General features: G+C 39.2%; 1 protein-coding gene across 1 annotated transcript; it reads left to right on the top strand.

Annotated features, from left to right (window-relative positions):
* Positions 1-16,075: 16,075 nt before the first annotated feature.
* On the top strand, positions 16,076-16,535 carry LOC119817701 (prothymosin alpha-like). Its single transcript, XM_038335069.1, has one exon. It carries the CDS (start codon positions 16,110-16,112, stop codon positions 16,440-16,442), a length of 333 nt encoding a protein of 110 aa, XP_038190997.1. The 5' UTR covers positions 16,076-16,109; the 3' UTR covers positions 16,443-16,535.
* The last annotated feature ends 4,344 nt before the right edge of the window (positions 16,536-20,879 follow it).

The following is a 20,879-nucleotide window of genomic DNA, read 5'->3' as shown; positions in this document are numbered from 1 at the left end:
TAATTAACCATTGTTACATATACATATATGTATATGTGCATTCCTAAATATATAAGTACCATATTCTCAGTCTAACTAATATTACTTGTATGTGTATGATTTCAGGGTTGACCTCTTGGTATTGGAGAGCTAGCTTGGGGGCCTTTCTTTGAGGAAATTATTGTCTCTTGTTTCCAGCACTCTTGGTTACCCAGAGTATTTTCCATTTTGATGAAATTTCCCCTTCCATGTTAGCATGCTTATTGTTGCTGTCCTTGTTCAGGTCTTGTTTAGGTTGTCATTTGATGTCAGAGCTACACCCCAAAAGTCTCAGCAATATCTTTAAAAATCTTTTCTGTAGTGAAAATAGACTACCATGTTTTTATAAGATATATCATTCAAATCGTGAAGCAGCCAAGCTCTTGACCTAGCTTATTATTTGGTATTTTTTACTTCATTTCAGTATAGTGTTCTATTTGTTGAAAAAGTCAGGGTCACAGGACCTAAAACCCTGAGCATACACACATCCCAGACACATTTCATGTGTGGGTTGCAAACCTTCAACAAACCTAACTATTCTTGTCTACTAAGGAGATTGTGATGTGCGATCTTACCCAGATATCAGCACCTAAGCTCTAATCTAAGGATTGCTTGGAAAACTGTGAAATAAACACCCGATAAAGTTATTGGCAAAAAATGACTTCTCCAAAATTCTGTTCCTTTTATACACATCCTCTCAGGGTAATATTCTAAAGAAGACAAGTGAAAGTGTATACAATGTGTGGATACAATACCTTCTAAGAAGGGATAGATTTAGAACCACTATATGGCTTGCATAAATAAAATGGATGTTTTTCTATTCTGTGGGGCACTGCAACTTTTCTAATTTTTAGTGACTATAGCATTGTATTTTCCATTTTTATCCCCATTAGTTTAGTTAGTTAAGCTCTTAATTCAGTTTAATTTTAAGTTTTTCTAACAACTGGTCCAGAGTAGCATAGATCCTGGGAAAATGGAGGTTATATCATCTAGATATTCATGGTTGTAACCTGGAAACTGTACATTTATACAATACAATAAGTACTAGAGCCAGAATATATTACACTGCATTCTCTGGCTTCTCTGCATTCTCAGAGTTCAAGTGTCTGGCATCTGTGGCCCTCACTGGAGGAGAATAGTCTAATGACAAGCTGGGATTTTGTTGATCTTCTTACCTTTTGGGTCTGAAGGGAAAAGCCAAGTTACTGGAAAAAGGAGTGGTATCAGACAATGTGAACATTTTTATATAGTCTCATCACACATCACTTCCAGTTAGAAAATCCAGTGGAACTGAGGGTCTTGTTGCCTAACTCTGGTGAGAAGACGTTGTTTTAAGAAAGAGTGTCTCAGCCTGGCATGGTGAGGAGTGAGCAGTGGGGGGTGTTGCACAACTCCAGTAACTTTGCAAGGCCATTATATTTCTCACGCTGGGGAAATCTGGAGACCACATGTGAGAATTGGGGTTATGTTAGATCTTAGGTGCTGATGTCTGGGGGAAGTGAGCCTAGAGTACAACTCTACTGTAGACTGTTGTGTGCCTCTAGGTACATTGTTGGAGTTTTCTAAGCCCTATGTTCTCTTCTATTAAATTGGAATGATGGTTGGTCCATGTTAAAAAAAAAAAACAATATACGGATTAAGAGATGGCACAATGCAGTTCTTTAACTCAATGGTTGGCATACATTAAGGGATCCATTCACTCCTGCTACCATTGTTATTAGAAGCAAACATGTATTGGCAACCTACCATGTTCATTTTTACATTTGGGTATCACTGTGGACTGAGGAGATACAACTCCAATACTGAGTGTGAAAACAAAGAGATTTATTAGGCTCAGATAACCTTTTAAAGTCATATAATTGAACAAGAGAGTTGGAATTTAAACCAAGTATTTTTTTTGATGCTGAACTCTATTGACTATCTTGCCATTGAAAGATATTAGATAGATAAGATCTGGCTTCCCTTGTAACTGACTACCTAAGTGGAATCAAGCAATTATAGTACTCAGCTACTTAGACAACTGTACCTAGTACATGTATCTAGAGCTATAAAAAATGAACTTCCCAGTTCTTATCTACAATTGTTCACTTTAGGATGTAAAGTAGTTGAGAAAATTTTGTAACCACATGGGTGCTGTTAGGATCAGAGATGGTTGATTGAAATATTTTTCAAGAAGGAACTGATATGCTTTTTGGAGATTCTGAAAGACTGAAGAAAGTAGCTATGGACTGAGGATGGACTGTCTGTCAATCCTTAGCTGTGTAACCACTTTAATTCCTCAGGAAGGCAGCTCCTGTCCAGGATACCTTCTCTGATTTCCAGGCAGTGTTTCCTGCATTATTTTCTGGGCTCCCTGCTTTGTCCCTGCCTTGGCTAATTCTGAACTTTTCCATAGCAGTGCTGGATCTTTTGCTTCTCCACTTTCTCTGCACTGCACTGTCAGAATCTTATCAGCAGACTTGTAAAGAGGGATGAATATCTGCCTTGTGGCCTGGACTGCCTTGATATAGGTTGGTAATACGTGAAGAGATGTTTCTAAGTCTTTCAGCAGATGGCTAGCAATACATGGATTCCAGAGGAAAGATTCATTAAGTTTCCTCCCAGAGGACTAGCTTTCATGATTCCAGAAGGAGTCATGCAAACTTCTAAAAGAGGGAAGCATTCCACAGTCTCACCCAGCTACGATACTTGTGAACCATAAGAGTGAGCAGCATAGCACGATAACCCTCAGAGTGCAATAGTGGCACATGTACCTTGGTGATAACCAACAGTTCTCTAATTAGACTTAAGATCTGCTCAACAGGAGGGAAACCACACTTGATGCTGGAAACCTAGCTAACTACACAGATCTAGTGAAGCTGTGGTTCTAGGAGGTAAACATACAACTGCCACATTACTAAATCAGTATTATTCCTAGCTATGTTCTACGTATTAGTGCTTATATTCACAGAGAAGTGGAGTCTTCACCATCATCAAGGAAATTTTTTTTTACAATAGATTAGAACCAGTATAGAAAACCACAACTGATCCAAATTCAGAGTTTTGGAGTTCAGTCCCTATAAATGGAGACTGCTTATTTGTTTCTAGCTTCCCAGACCCGAAACAATCACACAGAAGCTCTAATAACAATACTGTTTGGCCAATAGCTTAAGCATATTTCTAGCTAGCTCTTAAATCATGAATTAACCCATTTCTATTATTTATATTTTACCACGAGTCTCATGCTTTACTGGTAAGCTATTGGGACATGTCTGTCTCCTCCTGCAAGTACATGGCATCTCTTTGACTCCACCTACTGTCTCTCTACATCTCTGTTCAAATTTTCTGCCTAGCTGTACTCTGTTAAGCCATTGGTTGAAAGTAGCTTCTTTATTAAGCAATGGCAATTAAATTTACTCACAGCATACAGAGGGGAATCCCACACCCTATCCCAGTTGAGACATCTACAAAACACTTCCCTATCAAAGGCTCCAGGAATACTGTAGAAAAGAGGGTAGAAAATCACAAAAAGTAAATGGTCCAGGAATTTTCTGTCAGACTAGGTCTCCTGGTAATGTCAGAAACTACACCCTTAACGTGTCACCGACCTGGCTGCCTAAACATGAGCTGAACAATGACAACAGACATGTTAACATGTTAACTCGAGTGGGGAGTCCATGGTGCCTCATTCCTACACGAAGAACCACAGGAACACTAAGAACTAGAGAAATTGTCTCCTTCAGGGAAGAGCACACTAATTGGCTATCCAGTTCCCAGTGGTTAGCCCTGAAAATATACATGTGAATAACATAATATAAACCTAGTAGACTGCATTATATATTTAAGGATATATATATGTAGCTACTGTTAATGGAAAAGTAGGTTGGAATGTTGAACGAGAGTGAGGAGAGAGGAAATAGAAGGGTTTGGAGGTTATCAGGAAATGAAGTCCTTGACAATTTAGTCATGAGACTGGAGTCCATAATATTGACTTAGTGCCCTCACAGAACACTAGAAATAGCTTGCTTCTTCTTTCTGCCTCTGGTATGTGAGGATAAAAAGGGGGTGATCATCCGTAACCCAGAAAAGAACCCTCATCAGACATTGGATCCTAGAGGTCTCAATCTCAGACATCTTAGTCCAGCCTATTAAAAAATGAATTCTGTGGCACCCAGTTTATTGTATTTCCTTTTCATCATCTTAGAGTGGACCAAAACATGCAGAGTCACTATCCGTACGGCCTCCTGACAGACCACTGCCATATGTCTGGGGTTGTGAGGAATCAAGAATTTAGTGTGGTTTGTAGCTAGAAGGCATACGTTTAAGGGAAAGTTAGCACTCCCTACCTGGTGCCGCTCATTGTGCTATGAATAATTTCAATTCTCTCTCTCTCTCTCTCTCTCTCTCTCTCTCTCTCTCTCTCTGTCTCTCTCTCTCCCTCTCTCCCTCTCTTTCTGTTCTGTCAGTTATCCTTGGCCATAATTAGTTTACCAGATAAATAAAGACAGGGGTTCAGAGGAATTTAAAGCTTAGGAACTTTTTGTAGAAACTGTTTCCAGGACAGATGGTGTTGATAGAAGACACTAGTAAGTAGAGGGAAAGGTCTGGGCGGTGTGTCTATGCCCCAGTGGGGGGTCACTGAGCCTGAGTACATGGAGCAGCTTTGTGAGTAAGATCCAGGACGGATGTTATGGAGAAGACTCACAAAGGTGGAAAACATGACTCACTTGAAAACTTGCCCATAAGCTTGTCCTGGAAGCAAGAAATAAAAGGTGATTTCATCAGAGCTCCCCCTTAGCTTTCATGTGTGCATTCCCCCTCAGACTTTTTCTTTTCATTCTATCAAGAACCCTTATAAGGCAGTTCAACAGCCTTGTATGTTAAGCACAGCGTAGGCCTCTCATTCACCAGAGAGTGAGACACACCATGAATCTGAGGCTTAGGAAGAACCTGCAGAATCCTATATCTGCTGAGGTCTTCTGACTTCTGCAGCAGTTTCTCAATCCCTTATCGTGTCTCCAATATGAAAAGTATTCAGACACTGTACAGATGCATCTTTGACCTCACATCTTTCTTCAAGAGTTCAGCATGTCACCAGGCAGTGGTGGTAAACTCTTGTAATTTTAGCACTTGGGAGGCAGAGACAGGTGGATCTCTGTGGGTTCAAGGCCAGCCTGTTCTACAAAAGTTAGATCCAGAACAGGCTCCAAAATGTCTTTTCCCATGAAGTTTTGTAGTCATAAGTCATGGTAGATCTTGTGGTGTTCTTCACACCAAGCAAGATGTCTAAAACTTCTCTGATATTGTGCAACTGGAAATAGAAAATCAAGACAAAAACCAGAGAAACTAAAACTAGGTAAATACATATATTCATATGGTTGGTGCGATTGAGCCTTACACGTACTTCTGTTTCCTAGAATCTAAAGAAACACAGGGAAGAAGATTTAGCACTTTGGTCCTAGGAAAACAGTAATGCTCTATCAAAATCTAGTGTGTGTGTGTGTGTGTGTGCATGTGTGTGTGCGCGCGCTCATGTGCGTGCGTAAGAGACAGAGACAGAGAGACAGAGAGAGACAGAGAGAGAGAGAACCCCAAAGATATCCTGGAGACAGAAATTTTACAAACTCAATGCTGACTTTTTCTTAATTCATTTTACATACCAGCTACAGTTCCCTCTCCCTTCCCTCTTCCCTCTCCATCCCACCTTCCTCAACCCACCCTCATCTACATCTCAGAAAGGGTAAGGCCCTCTCTGGGGAGTCAGCAAGGCATGGTACATTCAGCTGAGGCAAGACCAAGCTACCCAACCCCCACATCAAGGTTAAGCAAAGCATACTATCATATGAAATAGACTTCAAAAAATCAACTACTGCACCAGGGATAGATCCTGGATCCTGTCACGGATTCCACAAATAGACAAGGCTACAAAACTGTCACCCACATGCAGAGAGCCTATTTATGTCCCATGCCGGCTCCCCAGCTGTTAGTCTAGAGTCCATGAGCTTCCACAAGTTCTAGTCTCTATGGGTTTCCCCATCATGGTCTTGACTTCCCCACCTTGTTCATATAAACCCTCCTACATCTCTTTGACTGGACTCTGTAGGCACAGCCCAGTGCTTAGCTGTGGATCTCTGTATCTACTTCTATCAGTTATTGGATGAAGGTTCTATGATGACCTTTAGGGTAGTCATCAATTTGATTACAGGGAAGGCCAGTTCAGGCATCCTTTCCACTATTCCTAGGATTTTAACTGGGGTCATTCTTGTAGATTCCTGGGAATTTCTCTAGCATCAGGTTTCTCCCAAGTCCCATAGTGACTCCCTCTATCAAGATATCTCTTTCATTTCTGTCCCACTCCATTCCACCCCCAACTTGACCATCCCATTCCCTCATGGCCTCATCTCTCATCTCCTCCCATTTGCTGCACCTTTACCCCAAGTTTACCCAGATCTGAACTGTTTCTCCCTCCCAGGACTTCTTGCATTAAGGAAAGGACATTTCTTCACAGAGACAAATCATGGACAACACCCTTCAAATCTCCAAGGCCCAGAGATCAGGATCTGAGACAGGAGAGTGGAGCCAAATCCTTACCTTTGTCAACATAACTGATAATGTCTTTTCTGAGTCAGTTTTCTGGCAGTAAGAGGCACACAGAGGAAGCTCCACATTTGGACAATGTGTGCTAGAGCCTTGCTAGCGCTCGCATCTGGGAATTTTCAGTAAGTGACTATAAAGAAGCCATTTCCAGCTTTATTTGTTTGTTTGATTGTTTGTTTATTTATGTCACATGTAGGGATTCAGACCCATAGCTGCCATGATAGGAGAGCAGATGTGACAGTCCAGCGTTGGTAGAGCCAAATGTAATTTTTTCCCACAGTGTTTATCGCCCCTGAATAATTGGTTCTCTTTATTAAGACAGATGCTGGTGTGCCCCGAGGAGTTGCCTTTGAGGGGCTCATCCCTCAGAATGTTTGCAAAAAGGAAGCCTGGCGCCAGGCCTGAAGCTAGTGGCACAGTGGCTTCTTGCCTGCTTTTCTAAAGTTGCCCCAGTGGGCACATCTTTGCCCAAAATTTGCCTGCTCTGACAGAAGACAATGGAGCCTTGTTCCCTGTATTCAAAATGATGACTTCATAGTCCTTTTAGGAGTTGGCAGAAGGAGGTAGAGAATTAATGTAGTTAAAGGGGCACACTGCAAAGACTGAGTTTCACACTGGGTAAAAATCTGGAGCACTTCCTATCTAGGAAACTGTAAAGTGCAATACATTCACTACATTGGCAGTAAGTGTCCCGGTTTCCTCTCATTAAGCTAATTTAAAAGGCAGTCATGAGTGCGTAGCCCATTAAGTTGACGTGCATAGACTTATTTTAACATTTTTTTGATAAAGAACCATAGACACAAGTATATTTTGCTTTGTGACTCAACATACACTGACAAAAAGATTTTATGATTACACATTATGATGTGTAACATGCAAAATTCACATTTGTTAAATCATCTTATTTACAAAATCCTTTTGTGACTCATTGTGTTAATTCGTTGATTCCCAAACAAGCTGCAAGAAAGAACATAAGACTTGGCTGTCCAGTTCAACTCCTAATTGCCCAACTTAGTTGCTACACGAAGTGTTCTGAGTCTTAGTGTGTCAGTCAACATGGACTAGGTTATGCTTCAGTAATGAACAGTTCCATCGATTTAGAGATTTAAAATTATTAGAGTTTACTTCATACTCATGCTGTATTCAAGACTCAGATTTTTGTAATGACTCATAGATCCAGAATGCGGGAGGTGCCATGACAGCAAGCCCATTTAAGCATTTACTGACAGAACAATTTGACTTCCAGCTGTATGCACATAGGTGTCATGCAACTTTTCCATGAGCACAGAACTCATACAGTAGTGTGGAACCTGATATTCAGAAGATCTTTGTACTTGAGTTGCTGTTTTGTTATTACATTCTTGAAATAATGGCCTTGGAACAAGAAATATTGCATTTCAATTTTGTACAGGAAACCAAAGTATGTAGTTTGTAGACCATTCTTTTGAGTCACCTTTGAAATCGATTCCTGTGTCAAACTTGTGGCATTCCTAAGAATGCTTAAAAAAGGTAAGGCATAATGGTTGTGCATGTTATAATTTCTGTTTGTGTTTTGATGATTTCATGTCCATTTCCGCTATGGGGAAAACCCCACAGAGACATGTTTCTATTCTCACATGGAAACAGTGTTTTTCCTTATGTGGGTACCTTTCTCCAGTTTCCTGTTCATTATTCAAGACATGACTCTAAGGCCTTGGTGGGTCACCTTCCATGACTGCTCACACCCCCTCAAATCCCTTCTTTATTAGAAGTAGAGGCCTCCTTCATGCTCTTCTTTCCTCTTCTTTGGCTACTTCCGCCCTTTGTCAGGTCCATTTACACGTGGCCAGAACATTTAACCTCTTCATTAGTTGGCAAAATTCAGTTGGTCATGTGATTCTCCTTGATGCCAGGCCCCTCATGCTGTTATTCTTAGTGGTCTTTTATATCATTTTATTTTCATCTCAAGATGGGGATTATATTTGGAGAAGTCTTCAGGTATCAGTCTTTTGGGGCAAGCTGTGTAGTGATGGCCATTTATCAACACATGATGGTAAACATGTGTTTATCACTCAGACTAGTGTCTGCTCTGAGTCAGCCAGGATTCTCCTCTACCCTCATTTCCTGGAGTCAAAGATAATAAAGATGCTTGAATGTATAGTGTGTTATTCTTTGGTAGAATAAAGGAAAGTGATAGAAGCATATGGTATTGCTCCATGAGACCTGTAGAGAAGGGACTTATGTCATTTCAATTCTTCTCTTCTTAATTAATTCTCGGTGAGTTCGAGACCAGCCTGGTCTACAAGAGCTAGTTCCAGGACAGGCTCTAAAAAAGCTACAGAGAAACCCTGTCTCGAAAAACCAAAAAAATAAATAAATAAAAAAAAAAAAGCAAATACCATGTCCACTCCTAAAGATGGGCCTAGTGTATAAAGACAGTAGGTACCCTAAAGAAGAATATAGTTATCTGTAGTAAGGAGGTCACTTGTTTGTTTTCCTGGCCACCCAGTCTCCTGAAATAATCACACAGAAACTATATTATTTAAATCACTGATTGGCCCATTAGCTCTAGCTTCTTATTTGCTAACTCTTACATCTTAATTTAACACATTTCCTCTAATCTGTGCATCACCACAAGGTCGTGGCCTACCAACAAAGTTTCAGCATATCTGTCTCTGGCAGCAGTTCAAGGGCTTCTCTTTGACTCTACCTCCTTTCTCCCAGCATTCAGTTTAGTTTTTCTGGCCTATCTAAGTTCTGACCTATCAACAGGCCAAGGCAATTTCTTTATTCACCAATGGTATTCACAGCATACAGAGAAGAATCCCACATCAGTTATCTATAATGGGAGTCAACTTCATGTGGAGAGAATGACATGGAAACAGTGTTCTTAATTTCTTTTTATCCCCATCTCATTCTTGTCTGGGATGACGGGAAGGGGCCCCAATTTGGAGCATTTGGGCCTGAGAACTGAGTGTGTAGAGCTTCATGTCAGTCTCTTCCTGCATGTTTTCTATTCTGCCCTATCCAAGAGAGGTGCTTTAGAGTCAAGTTTGCCTATAACTTGATAGGTATATCCATCTAATCTTAGAATTTCATTTATTCTTCAGTAAAACCAAAATCTCCAATTTAATACTTTATTTGTTTTTATTTATATGTATGTGTGAGCCTACATGGGTTGTGTAGACCATGTATTTGCAAGGGTCTGTGGGGGAGAGAAAAAGAGCATTGAATTCTTTATAGTTAGACACAGATTTAAGCTACCACATGAGTGATGGTAACTAGATCCTGGGTCCTCTACAGGAGCAGTAAGTGTTGTTAACTTCTGAGCTTCTCTCATGTCAACAGTATCTGCAGCTTCAGTGTACAGACCACGAAGGTGATGCTCTAAGTTTGCCTTGCGTCTTCTCTGTTTTTTTTTTTTATTTCTTTTGTGCATGGATAAGGAATGGAGGATGAATTTTTAGGCATTCTAATGCATTAACTCTGAATTTGTCAATGTCCAGAGGCAATACTTCAGTGTTGTTGCTGCAGTGTTCCTTTACTCCAGGGGCTAAGGGAAGACAGATGATCTGAAACAATATCAAGAGGGTGCCTTCCTGATCCACGACCATCTTCTATAGAAGAAACTAGATTCACTTGGGCCAACTCTTTTATGATCAGACAAGAGAACCATGAGACTTGACATGGCAGGTGTTATCACTGAATACTGTTATAAAGTGTATTTTATTGGAAAATTTCCAAGTCTGAATGTTTTCACCCAACTGTAGACATCTTGTCTAGAGGCTTCTCTTTTTTTTTTTTTTTTGGAGGGAGTGTGCTCTGAAGCAAAGCATATCTATTAGTACATGACAAGAACTTTGTAGAATCTAGAGATGGAATTCAAATGTTTCTGGTAAGTGGAATTTGTAACATGATCCCTCTCCAGATTTTCATTGTACACGTTGGCATTTCAGTTTTTAGCTATAGAAATATTCTGACAAGTGGAAGAGGGGATGCATTATAAGGTCAGAGAGATATCTTGCTTAATTTCCACAAGCGTGGCTCAGTGAGAACCATGAAGATATGGTGCGGGAAAATTGTCTGTATTCTGTCAGTCATGTTTTAAATAAAACGCTGATTGGTCAGGCAGGAAGTATAGGTGGGAAAACCACACAGGAAGTAGAAATGATGCAATGAGAACAGGAGACTTCTGGGAAGGAGTAAGTTGATTTCTCCCACTCCTGCCCAGACCACCAAAGCAACAGATGTGAGCTGTCCTGCTGAGAAAAGCTAACATAGTCAGAATAATGGATTCTTATAAACTACAAGAACTAATAAGTAGCCTGACCTACTGGGCCAATCAGCTTTATAACTTGCAGAGATTTCTGTGTGATTTTCTCTGGGACTAAACAACTCGGAGACCAGGCTGCACAGAAACCCCCAACTAGCAGGACCCATTAATTATTACAAAGATAGCAACTAAAACTGAAGAAATCACACTTGTGGAAACTTATGATTCTTATAACAAGCCATGTGTTTTATAGACAATAGGCATGATAATTCACTCAGAAATTTTTCTTCTTGCTATTGAAAATGCGTGAGAAGTAGGATTGTGACAGGAGGAAGATGAGAGAAGAACTGTCACTAGGGACAATAACAGCCAAGATCCTGACATGTTGCTTCTGATAATATGTAATGTAAGACAGAAAAATGAAAAAGAATAAAGGATGAGTTTGAAATAGCTGATGGTGGGGTTGGAATTATCAAGCACTATTATTGAGCTGTAACATGTGTGTTCATAGGCTGCTTGCTGGCTAAATCATAGATTATACCTTCTTGTCCAGGGTATACTGATTTTCTTAATATTGGATTAAATATCTTACTTTTTGCAAATTCCTCTATATTAGTTTCCAACACATTTGCATATATATCTTTATATATCTCAACCTTGGGGCTAAGGAGATAGTTGCGTGCTTGCATTGCAATCATGAAGATCTGAGTTCAATCCCCCAGAATCTATGAAACACATTGGTGAGTATATAGGTACGTAGCTTGAAATTCCAGTTCTGGGGCAGATGAGACAGGAAGATCTCTGGGGTTTGCTGACATACTAACTAGCCTATCCTACTCATCAACTTTTAGGCCAGTGAGAGTAAGCAAAGTAAATGTTACCTGAAGAGTCAAACTTGGCCTCTAGCCTTTATGTATATGTGCACACATGTGTATCTTCATGCATGCATTCACTTATAACACACACACACATATACACACACACATACACACACACACACACACACACACACACACACACACACACACTCTAAGCATATTGCCGTACAAATTGTAGTCCATTTTACAGGGTTAAATCAAATCAAGTTGTTATCAGTTTCCATTCTCCAGAAGAGAGTCTGTTCTCCAGTTTGTTAGATTCTTATGGTTGCTTTCATACCTTATTTCATGGATTATACTCATCATCAAACCTGTTTCTGTTCTTCATTTCTTGAGACCCTTGCGATGATTTCTCCATCTCATTAGCTTTTGCTCAATAGTATTTGCAAAGTGCCTTTGGCTATGCATGAAAATTACTTGGTGTGTCTTGGAGGAGGGTCATCATTCTTATAGCCATAACTTCGAAGTAGTTCTTACTGGGTTTGGTTCAGTTTTATCAATTAAGATAAATACATCCTTTGCTGTAAATTTTTCATCATTTATTTCAGACAATCTCTCCCATAACTCTGAAAGGCAAGAGTTTATTATATCCATTTTATAAGTGAACAATCTGAGGGTTGCCCAAGTTAAATGACTTATTCAGCCTGTCAAAAGAAAAAAAATGTGAGATGGGAATCAAGTTCAATTGGCCTTTCTGAAAATTCATTCATTCCTTACAACTTCAAATTCCACTTTAAGGTGAACATCAACATTAATGAAATGAATGGATAAGAGACACTCCCTAATTTTATACACTTGCTGTCTTAGTGGCTATAGAGGCAGACTAGATGGCCAGTCTAGCACTCCTTGATAGTCAGCCATTCCCATTGCTCCTAAAGTAGGGAACAGCCCAGGTTCCTTTCCATTTTTTTTTTTAGAACTCTGCCCGGGATACCCTGACATTGAAGAAGAGACACACCCAAAAGCCCTCTATGAGACACTAACTCTGCCTGCAGCTAAAATATGATGAGGCAGGAAGTCTTTGTCTGCTCCAGTCTGTGAAATGGTTTCCATTACAGTATTTCTGATGAGAGCAGCAATTGTGTCTTTTGATTCCTCTCACCTTAACTACAGAACTGTTGGCATCTGATTGAGCTGGCAGGAGAGTGGTGATGAGGGGCATAGAGAGTCCTGTGTTGGAATTCAGTGGACTCAGATGATGGCATCAGCATTACTTCTGACTAGTCTATTGACTTTGGAGTCCAATGTCTGAGTCTATAGTCCTTTTTGTATTTTTGGTCCCTCTCTACCACTACAAATCAATCACTATTCCTTCTGTCCCTTTCCAGGTGCTGCTGCAACATTCTGAATTTCCTTGGGTTTTCTTGTAGGATCCATGATCAACCATATTGTCAACACTTTGGTCCAAAACCTGTATATTATCTCAATGAAAGAGAACAAGTTGAGCAGATTTCTTGCTATTGGTATGGATGCCCTGGTGATGAACAATCAAGAAAATCAACTGATAGCTAAGAAGAAAGGTATCTTTAGCAGTGGCAATTCAAAAGCAAAGTTCATATTGAAGAAAAGAAGGTGTGTTTCTTTACTTTTAAAATTAATTATTTTGTAATAACAAGTTTCTCAGGTTAGCCTCAAGATTACTATGTAGGCGAGCATTTTCTAATCATGCTGCTTCCATATCTTGAGTGCTAGGATTGTGTGCACCATCATACCCAATTCAGCTAGGATTGCATGCACTACCATACCCAGTTCAGCTAGGACTGCATGCACCATGCCATGCCCAGTTTATGCAGTTCTGAGAATCAAATTCAAGGTTTTGTCATGTTGTGCAGGCACTGTACCTACTGACCTATAACACTAATTTTTAAATTTGTAAAAAATATTTGAAGGTCAGGCAGGGGTCATAGCACAAAATAAAGGTGAAATAAAGTTCCGCCATCACAGGACCGGTTGCAAATGAGTATGCAAATTTTTATTCCAGAATGGCAGTCAATGCCTGGAGGACAACTGTATAGTTCTCTGGAATATTTGTAAGTAATGATACTCTTTAAAAAGAATGTGTCCATAAAGTCATACTACTTATTCAAAGAGTAGCATTTTTAATGCATAGGCTATTTCAGTCTTTAGATGATGCAAGTTTGAAGGTCACTCCAAGTAAACTTACATTTGAATCCTGGCTCTTGTCCTAATGTCCACCTTATTGGAAGCTCACCTTTTGAACCTGATTAGTGGGGTAAATGATGATGATGAGGCCTTCACCTTAGCACCATGAGGGCTAAAGAGCCATTCGAAGGTCCCGTTGGTTAGTTCTGTGGAAATACTAATAAATGGATCCCTTTCATTCTTGAATCATCGGTGGAGAAAGTATCTTTAGACCCAGAATCAGAGCCCCTTGACTCTCAGAGGAGACTCTTCCACTCACCAGCTCTGTTGCCTTAGACTTAGCACTCTTATTCTCAGAATTGTTCATCTTGAAACTGAGGATACAATGCAATCATCTTCATAGTGGTGGTGGGGTTTAATGAAGCATTATGGTAAAGATCCTAACAGCAGGCCTGACATGTGGAATGTGTTTGCTCCCTCTGGATGGTATTGTATTGTTCTGTGATGGCCTTTGTTAACGTTTATACTCTTCTCTGAATTGAATTCCATTTTCTGAGGTGTTGGGAAACATTGCTTATTATTTAGGACAGAGTTAAACCTTTCTGTTAAGCTCACACACTTGTAAATGTGTGCACGAAACTGTGTTCTGATGTAGAACAAGGGACACAGATTTTTTCTGGCATCCCTTTTTTCCAATTCACAGCCTCAACATCTGCAAATAATTATCTGCCTTACAGCTGCCTACCCAATTGCATCTTAAACATTAAACTTGAAAGTCCAGAAGGATGAACACGGAAAACTTCTATAAATTTCAAAATATACATTAGGGCCTCAGACACATGGTGTTTAAACATAAACCCAAGATGTTTCAAGCTCGGTTGAGAAAAACATTGTGAATGTCACAGAAAGGGCAGAAAAGGTAAGCATGTGCTCACGTTTGCCTGAACTATCTTTTGGAACAGAATTATATGGCAAGAGACTTGACTCAACTCTTGGCTCTTTTAGATGCATGCATAACTTCAGAAGTCTAAGGACAGCGAGGAAGTATTGGGCAGAGATGGCAGAGAAAGGGGCAGTGCCTGGGCTCATCTTTGGAGTCAGTTTCTTTTAATAAGGAATGGAGGTAATAATATTTATACATTAATAGAGTAATTGCAATGTATGGGATGTCTTTCTCTTCAGTTGATAATGGTTTAATTCCTTTTTATAAGCAAGGAGAGTGAGGTTTGAATCATTTTAAAGAGCCATCCAGATCTGTAAAACTACAAATACAAAATGAGAACTTAGGCGCAAGTCCGTTTGATGTGGGACCTCTTTGGTAAAGTTGTTAAAGGTAGCAGATGGCATCTTAGGTGAATGGTTTGACTCTTGCTAATTTGAAGACTGAGCTAGGGATCAAATGAACTTTGGGCAGGAGTTATCTTAGACTTTTTTCCTATTTCTGAATCAAAGATCCTATTGGTTGCTTCCCCTCCCCGTGTGTGTGTGTGTGTGTGTGTGTGTGTGTGTGTGTGTGTGTGTAATTATTGCATATTCTGAAAGGCATGGTGCTGATTTTATCCACTTAAAAGCTACCTGTCTGTCTGCTGTTTGCTGGAGAATGAGTTTCATTTTTTTTACTAAATATTTGGAGCTCCCAAGGTCCTGATGAGGAGCAGAAGGAGGGAGAACATGAGAAAGTAAGTCAGGACCGTGAGGGGTGCGTTCACCCATGGAGACGGTGGGACAGAACTAACGGGAGATCACCAACTCCAGTTGGAATGGAACTGATGGAACATGCGACCAAACCCGTCTCTCTGAATGTGGCCGACGGTGGAGGCTGACTGAGAAGCTAAGGACAATGGCGCTGGGCTTTGATTCTTCTGCATGGACGGGCTCTGTGGGAGCCTTCTCAGCTTGACTGATCACCTTCCTGGACCTGGGGGGAGTTGGGAGGACCTTGGACTTAACATAGAGTAGGGAACCCTGATGGCTCCGTGGCCTGGAGAGGGAGGGAGGAAGGGTATGGGTGGAGGGGAGGGGAGGGAAGGAGGAGGAGGAGGGGAAGAGATGGAATTTTTTTTTTGAAATTTTTAAATATATATAAAAAAATAAACCATGCCTCACTGGCTGCTCTGAAAAGCCATCTTTGCATTGTTCCCAGTGCTGCTAGGCTCTTGCTGCAGCCGCCTTCGCCACCCGCCTCCTCCTCCTCCACAGCGGACTCCGGCAGCTCTCTCGCCAGAGTCCTTGAACTCCATTAGTCTCGCCCTCGCCGCAGCGGATCACCGGCGTGCCCCACCATGTCAGAGGCGGCCGTGGACACCAGCTCTGAGATCACCACCAAGGACTTGAAGGAGAAGAAGGAAGTTGTGGAGGAGGCAGAGAATGGAAGAGACGCACCTGCCAATGGCAATGCTAATGAGGAAAATGGGGAGCAGGAGTCCGACAATGAAGTAGATGAAGAAGAGGAAGAAGGTGGGGAGGAAGAGGAGGAGGAGGAAGAAGGTGACGGTGAGGAAGAGGATGGAGATGAAGATGAGGAAGCTGAGGCTCCTACGGGCAAGCCGGTAGCTGAAGAAGATGAGGATGATGATGTTGACACCAAGAAGCAGAAGACTGACGAGGATGACTAGACAGCAAAGGAAAAGCTAAACTAAGGCCGCCGTGACCTGTTCACCCTCCACTTCCCGTCTCAGAATTTAAACGTGGTCACCTTCGAGTAGAGGAGCAGGCTCCGCCTGCCCACAGCGGGCAGTGCCACCCACAGATGATATGCGCTCTTCATCAACCCACCAAAACCACAACATGAATTTGCAACAGGGGAGGAAAAAACCCAAAACTTCCAAGGCCCTGCTTTTTTTCTTAAAAATACTTTAAAAGGAAAATTTGTTTGTATTTTTATTTACATTTTATATTTTTGTACATATTGTTAGGGGTCAGCCATTTTTGATGATGACGGGTGACCAGACCAGCCTTCAGAGCGTTCTCTGTCCTACTTCTGACCTTACTTGTGGTGTGACCATGTTCATTATAATCTCAAAGGAGAAAAAAACCTTGTAAAAAAAAAAACACACAAAACGACAACAACAACAAAAAACAACAATTTTATTCCAAGCATTCCAGTAACTTTTTTTGTGTATGTACCTAGTTGTACTATAAGTAGTTGGTTTGTATGAGATGGTTAAAAAGGCCAAAGATAAAAGGTTTCGTTTTTTTTCCTTCCTTTTTTTGTCTATGAAGTTGCTGTTTATTTATTTTTTTTTTTGGCCTGTTTGATGTATGTGTGAAACAATGTCCAACAATAAACCGGAATTTTATTTTGCTGAGTTGTTCTAAAAAAAATAAACCATATAAAAAATTAAAAATAAATAAATAAAAATTTAATACATATTTAAAAAAATAAATATTTGGAAACTCTTACTTCAGTTCAGCTCTAAGATGATTTAAAATTGCTTACATATGTTTCTTCAGCTTTTTTCCCCCTCATGTTTGGATGGGGAGAGGAGCAGATATGTTTCCAAATGAACATTGCATGGACATTGTCTGTTGCTGCAGGTGTGACCACAGATTCAAAGAAAGGGTATCCATCCCTTTGTCTCAGTTTGATCTGGTCCCTAAGATGAGGCATCTTCCTTCACCTGCTATCCTTCTATTTTGGTTCAAACCATGGCTGCATATCAACAAAATTCCGAATGTCCTAATTATCCTCTGTGCTTCAAGCCTTATCTCCTTATGCTAATGTCATTGTCAAGACTTTTATGCTATAAAGTGATACAAGCATATACAAATGTTCAAGTAATTTAGAGAATTAAGTTTTTGTTACACACATACACACAAAAAATGTATCCATTTAGCCTTGTATAAATTTTATCACAGTACACTGATAGTTGACTTTCCTTCAAAAATGTTCTTTAAACATTACTGTTAAAAAATCTCCAGTTTACCTTCCTAATTTTTTATCAATTCACCTACTCAGTAGTACTCTGTGGAAGTTCACGTTTCCTGTAACTTAACTAAAAATTAACATTGTCAGATATTAGACAGTCTGATAGTTGGGACAAATTGTCTCATTTTTAAAATGTATTTTTGGAAACATTTTATTCAATCCATTTATTGCATTTTAATTTGCATCTCTTAGCAAAAGTAATTATCCTCTTGTATGTTCACTGTGTGCTCAGATTTTCTCTTGTGGCTTGTCTGTTAGGGTCTTCAATGTTTTTGTCTTTAGATTTAGGATTTATCTTATTTATCTGTGCACTGTTTTCCTCCTGCATAATCAACACAGTGATCCTTGATCATTTAAAACCTGGCATAGGCTAAATATAGTAGTCCAATCACATGAGAGGTAAAGATAGGAAGAGTGTATGTTCAAGTACAACTTTGCCTCTATATAGCAAAATAAAAAAAGACCTTGCCGGGCGGTGGTGGCGCACGCCTTTAATCCCAGCACTCGGGAGGCAGAGGCAGGCGGATCTCTGTGAGTTCGAGACCAGCCTGGTCTACAAGAGCTAGTTCCAGGACAGGCTCCAAAGCCACAGAGAAACCCTGTCTCGAAAAACCAAAAAAAAAAAAAAAAAAAGAAAAAAAAAAAAAAAAAAAAAGACCTTGACTACAAATTAACCAAGAAAACAACCGATACATGGATGCAAAACTTGTGAGTAGCCCTTCCAGCCCACAGCATACTGTTCACATTTCTTGTGTCCACCATGTACAAATGTTTCAGTTTACCATAATGGACACTACTACCTAGATTTGGTGGGTGGTGTATACCAAGAAGGAAGAGGGGGAGGAACAAAAGGAAGAGAACAAAGAGAATAAGGAATAAAGAGAGAATGAGTAGATTGAAGAATAAGGAGAGGAGGAGGAGACTAGAGAACATGAAGTTGGGTAAAAGATGTGTTCAAGAGAACAGGTGGAGTTGAAAGAGGAAACAGAAATAATTATAATTATATAAATTATATTTTATTTTGTATAAATCAGTGAAGCCATCAAAGAATATGAAGAAACGTTTCATGTTTTCAGTTTTATCACTGATACATGATTCAGGAAATCCTTCATTCTGGTTTCAAAGGCTTTTATCCAGTCATTTTCTCAGAAAAGTTTAGAAATGTGACTTTTTATGTTATAGTCTTCAATTTTGCTGGAATTTACTTCTCTTTAAAGCTGTGTTCTACTCTTGTTTTTTTTCCATATGGAAAGCCAACTGCCTCTGTCTAATTTATTGAAAAGCATATTCTTTCTATGGTGACATACAGTGCCACCATGGATAATGCCAGTTTTCCATGAGTCTCTTTAAAATGCCAGGTTCTATTATACTGACTGATCTGTTTCTCCTTATATCAATACCATATTGTCTTACAAGCTACAGTGTTACAATGAGACTTGATGTCTAGTCTTTATGGTATACTTTATGACTTTTCCTCAAACCTTTTATTTATTCTTCAGTTTATTTGGTAAACAGAAATTCTGACTGATCAGTATCAATGAAAACTTTCCTGGGATTTTTCCTGAAATTTCAAGAAAGGGGAAACAAAACCTTGCCTATTATTTAACTTGAAGAACAAGGATCACTTTAACATTGAGTCTTTTATTTTCTTCGATCGATGTTGTTCATTTTCTTTTATGTCTTTTAACAATTCAACATTTTTTCCTGAGACTATAAAATATTGCTAAATATTTAGAGAGGCTTTAGAGGCTTGTCATTATTGAAAAAGTATTTGTAACTTTCATTCTGTATTGTAATTGGCAAAGTCATTTTCTGGGAATACTAAGTGATTTAAATTTGAACTTAGTAATATGCTGATTTTATTTATTCTAGTTACAATAAAAACTTCTTAGTCATATGGTTCTAAAGAGAAGGACAGTTTACCTCATTTTTCTGCTTTTAAGAAAATAGATGTATAGTTTTCTTATTGCATTGGCCAGGGATCGTAGATAACGTAGAATGGTAGGAAAAAGCAGGCCTCTTGCTTCATCCAAGTCTAAAGTAACTGTTTCTGTGTATGCCATATCACTAGATGGACCTGATAATGTAGGAGCTAAAAATACAGGTGGCTTAAATTTAGATTCTGTCACTTAAAAGCTGTGTGATTGAGCTAGCTCATTTAATCCTTCTGTAGTTACATTTTTATATTTGTAAAATGATGATAATATTAATGTTATATCAGAAAAATATGACCATTAAATAAATGAATGTGTGGTTCTTTTATGTGTGTGAATTAGAACAGAGTCTACTCCAAGTTAAATGTTCAATGAACATTTGATAAACATAAATAAAAGAACAATGTTCTGGTCATAATTTGCTAAAGATTATTCATACATTTGACATATTTTCTTTACATCAAATGCCCACTAAGCTTTCGAAGTAGATTGGTGCTGCCAGGATCAGATGTGTCTCATTGTCATGAAAAGTCCAAAGTTAACAAAATATTTAAATGCAATATTCTGTAGGTTTTTGAAAGGTTTAAAGAATACCTACCCATCTAAATATAATCTCTATATCTAGAAAACCTAACATGACTACAAGTTTGACTGTTATAGATGACTATTAATCTGTATTTCTTAATTATATATTACTTTTTTGAATGAGATACATAAAATAATACCTTAATAAGAGTAGAAATATACACATAACAAAATTGACCTTAAATTTGTATCAATAAACCAAGATCCATACCAATGCAAAGTTGCATTTCTATATCATATCCCCCTTTTATTTAGAAATTGACTCTGACAATTAACCAGTTATAACCAACCTCTTTTAAGTAAAAATAAACATCTATAAGCAATCATTTTTGGAATTTGGATGTAGTTTTCTCAAAATTGTTTTTCACTGTTTGTTGGGCAAAGTATTATTAGAGTTCATGGAGAACTTTTGGGGGATCTTGCTCCATCAAACCACATTAGCCTGGACAAAATCCTCAAGTTCTCATCTGTGGAAACCAAAGCAGAATCTCTTTTCCAAAGCAACATATCCTTAGACTCAAATTTTAAAAAAAAATATTTATATTGGTTTAGCTTAGCAATCCATACAAAGAAATGACTCTCTGTAGTTAGTTCATTCACAGTCA

Source organism: Arvicola amphibius, chromosome 6 (genome assembly GCF_903992535.2).
Source record: "Arvicola amphibius chromosome 6, mArvAmp1.2, whole genome shotgun sequence".
NCBI classification, from domain to species: Eukaryota; Metazoa; Chordata; class Mammalia; order Rodentia; family Cricetidae; genus Arvicola; species Arvicola amphibius.
Note: the sequence above shows the minus strand (reverse complement) of the source record. Positions and strands in the feature narration are given on the sequence as shown.

Bases quoted from the DNA above. Each gene is read 5' to 3' on its own strand.
- LOC119817701 (XM_038335069.1), top strand. From the start codon at position 16,110: ATGTCAGAGGCGGCCGTGGACACCAGCTCTGAGATCACCACCAAGGAC.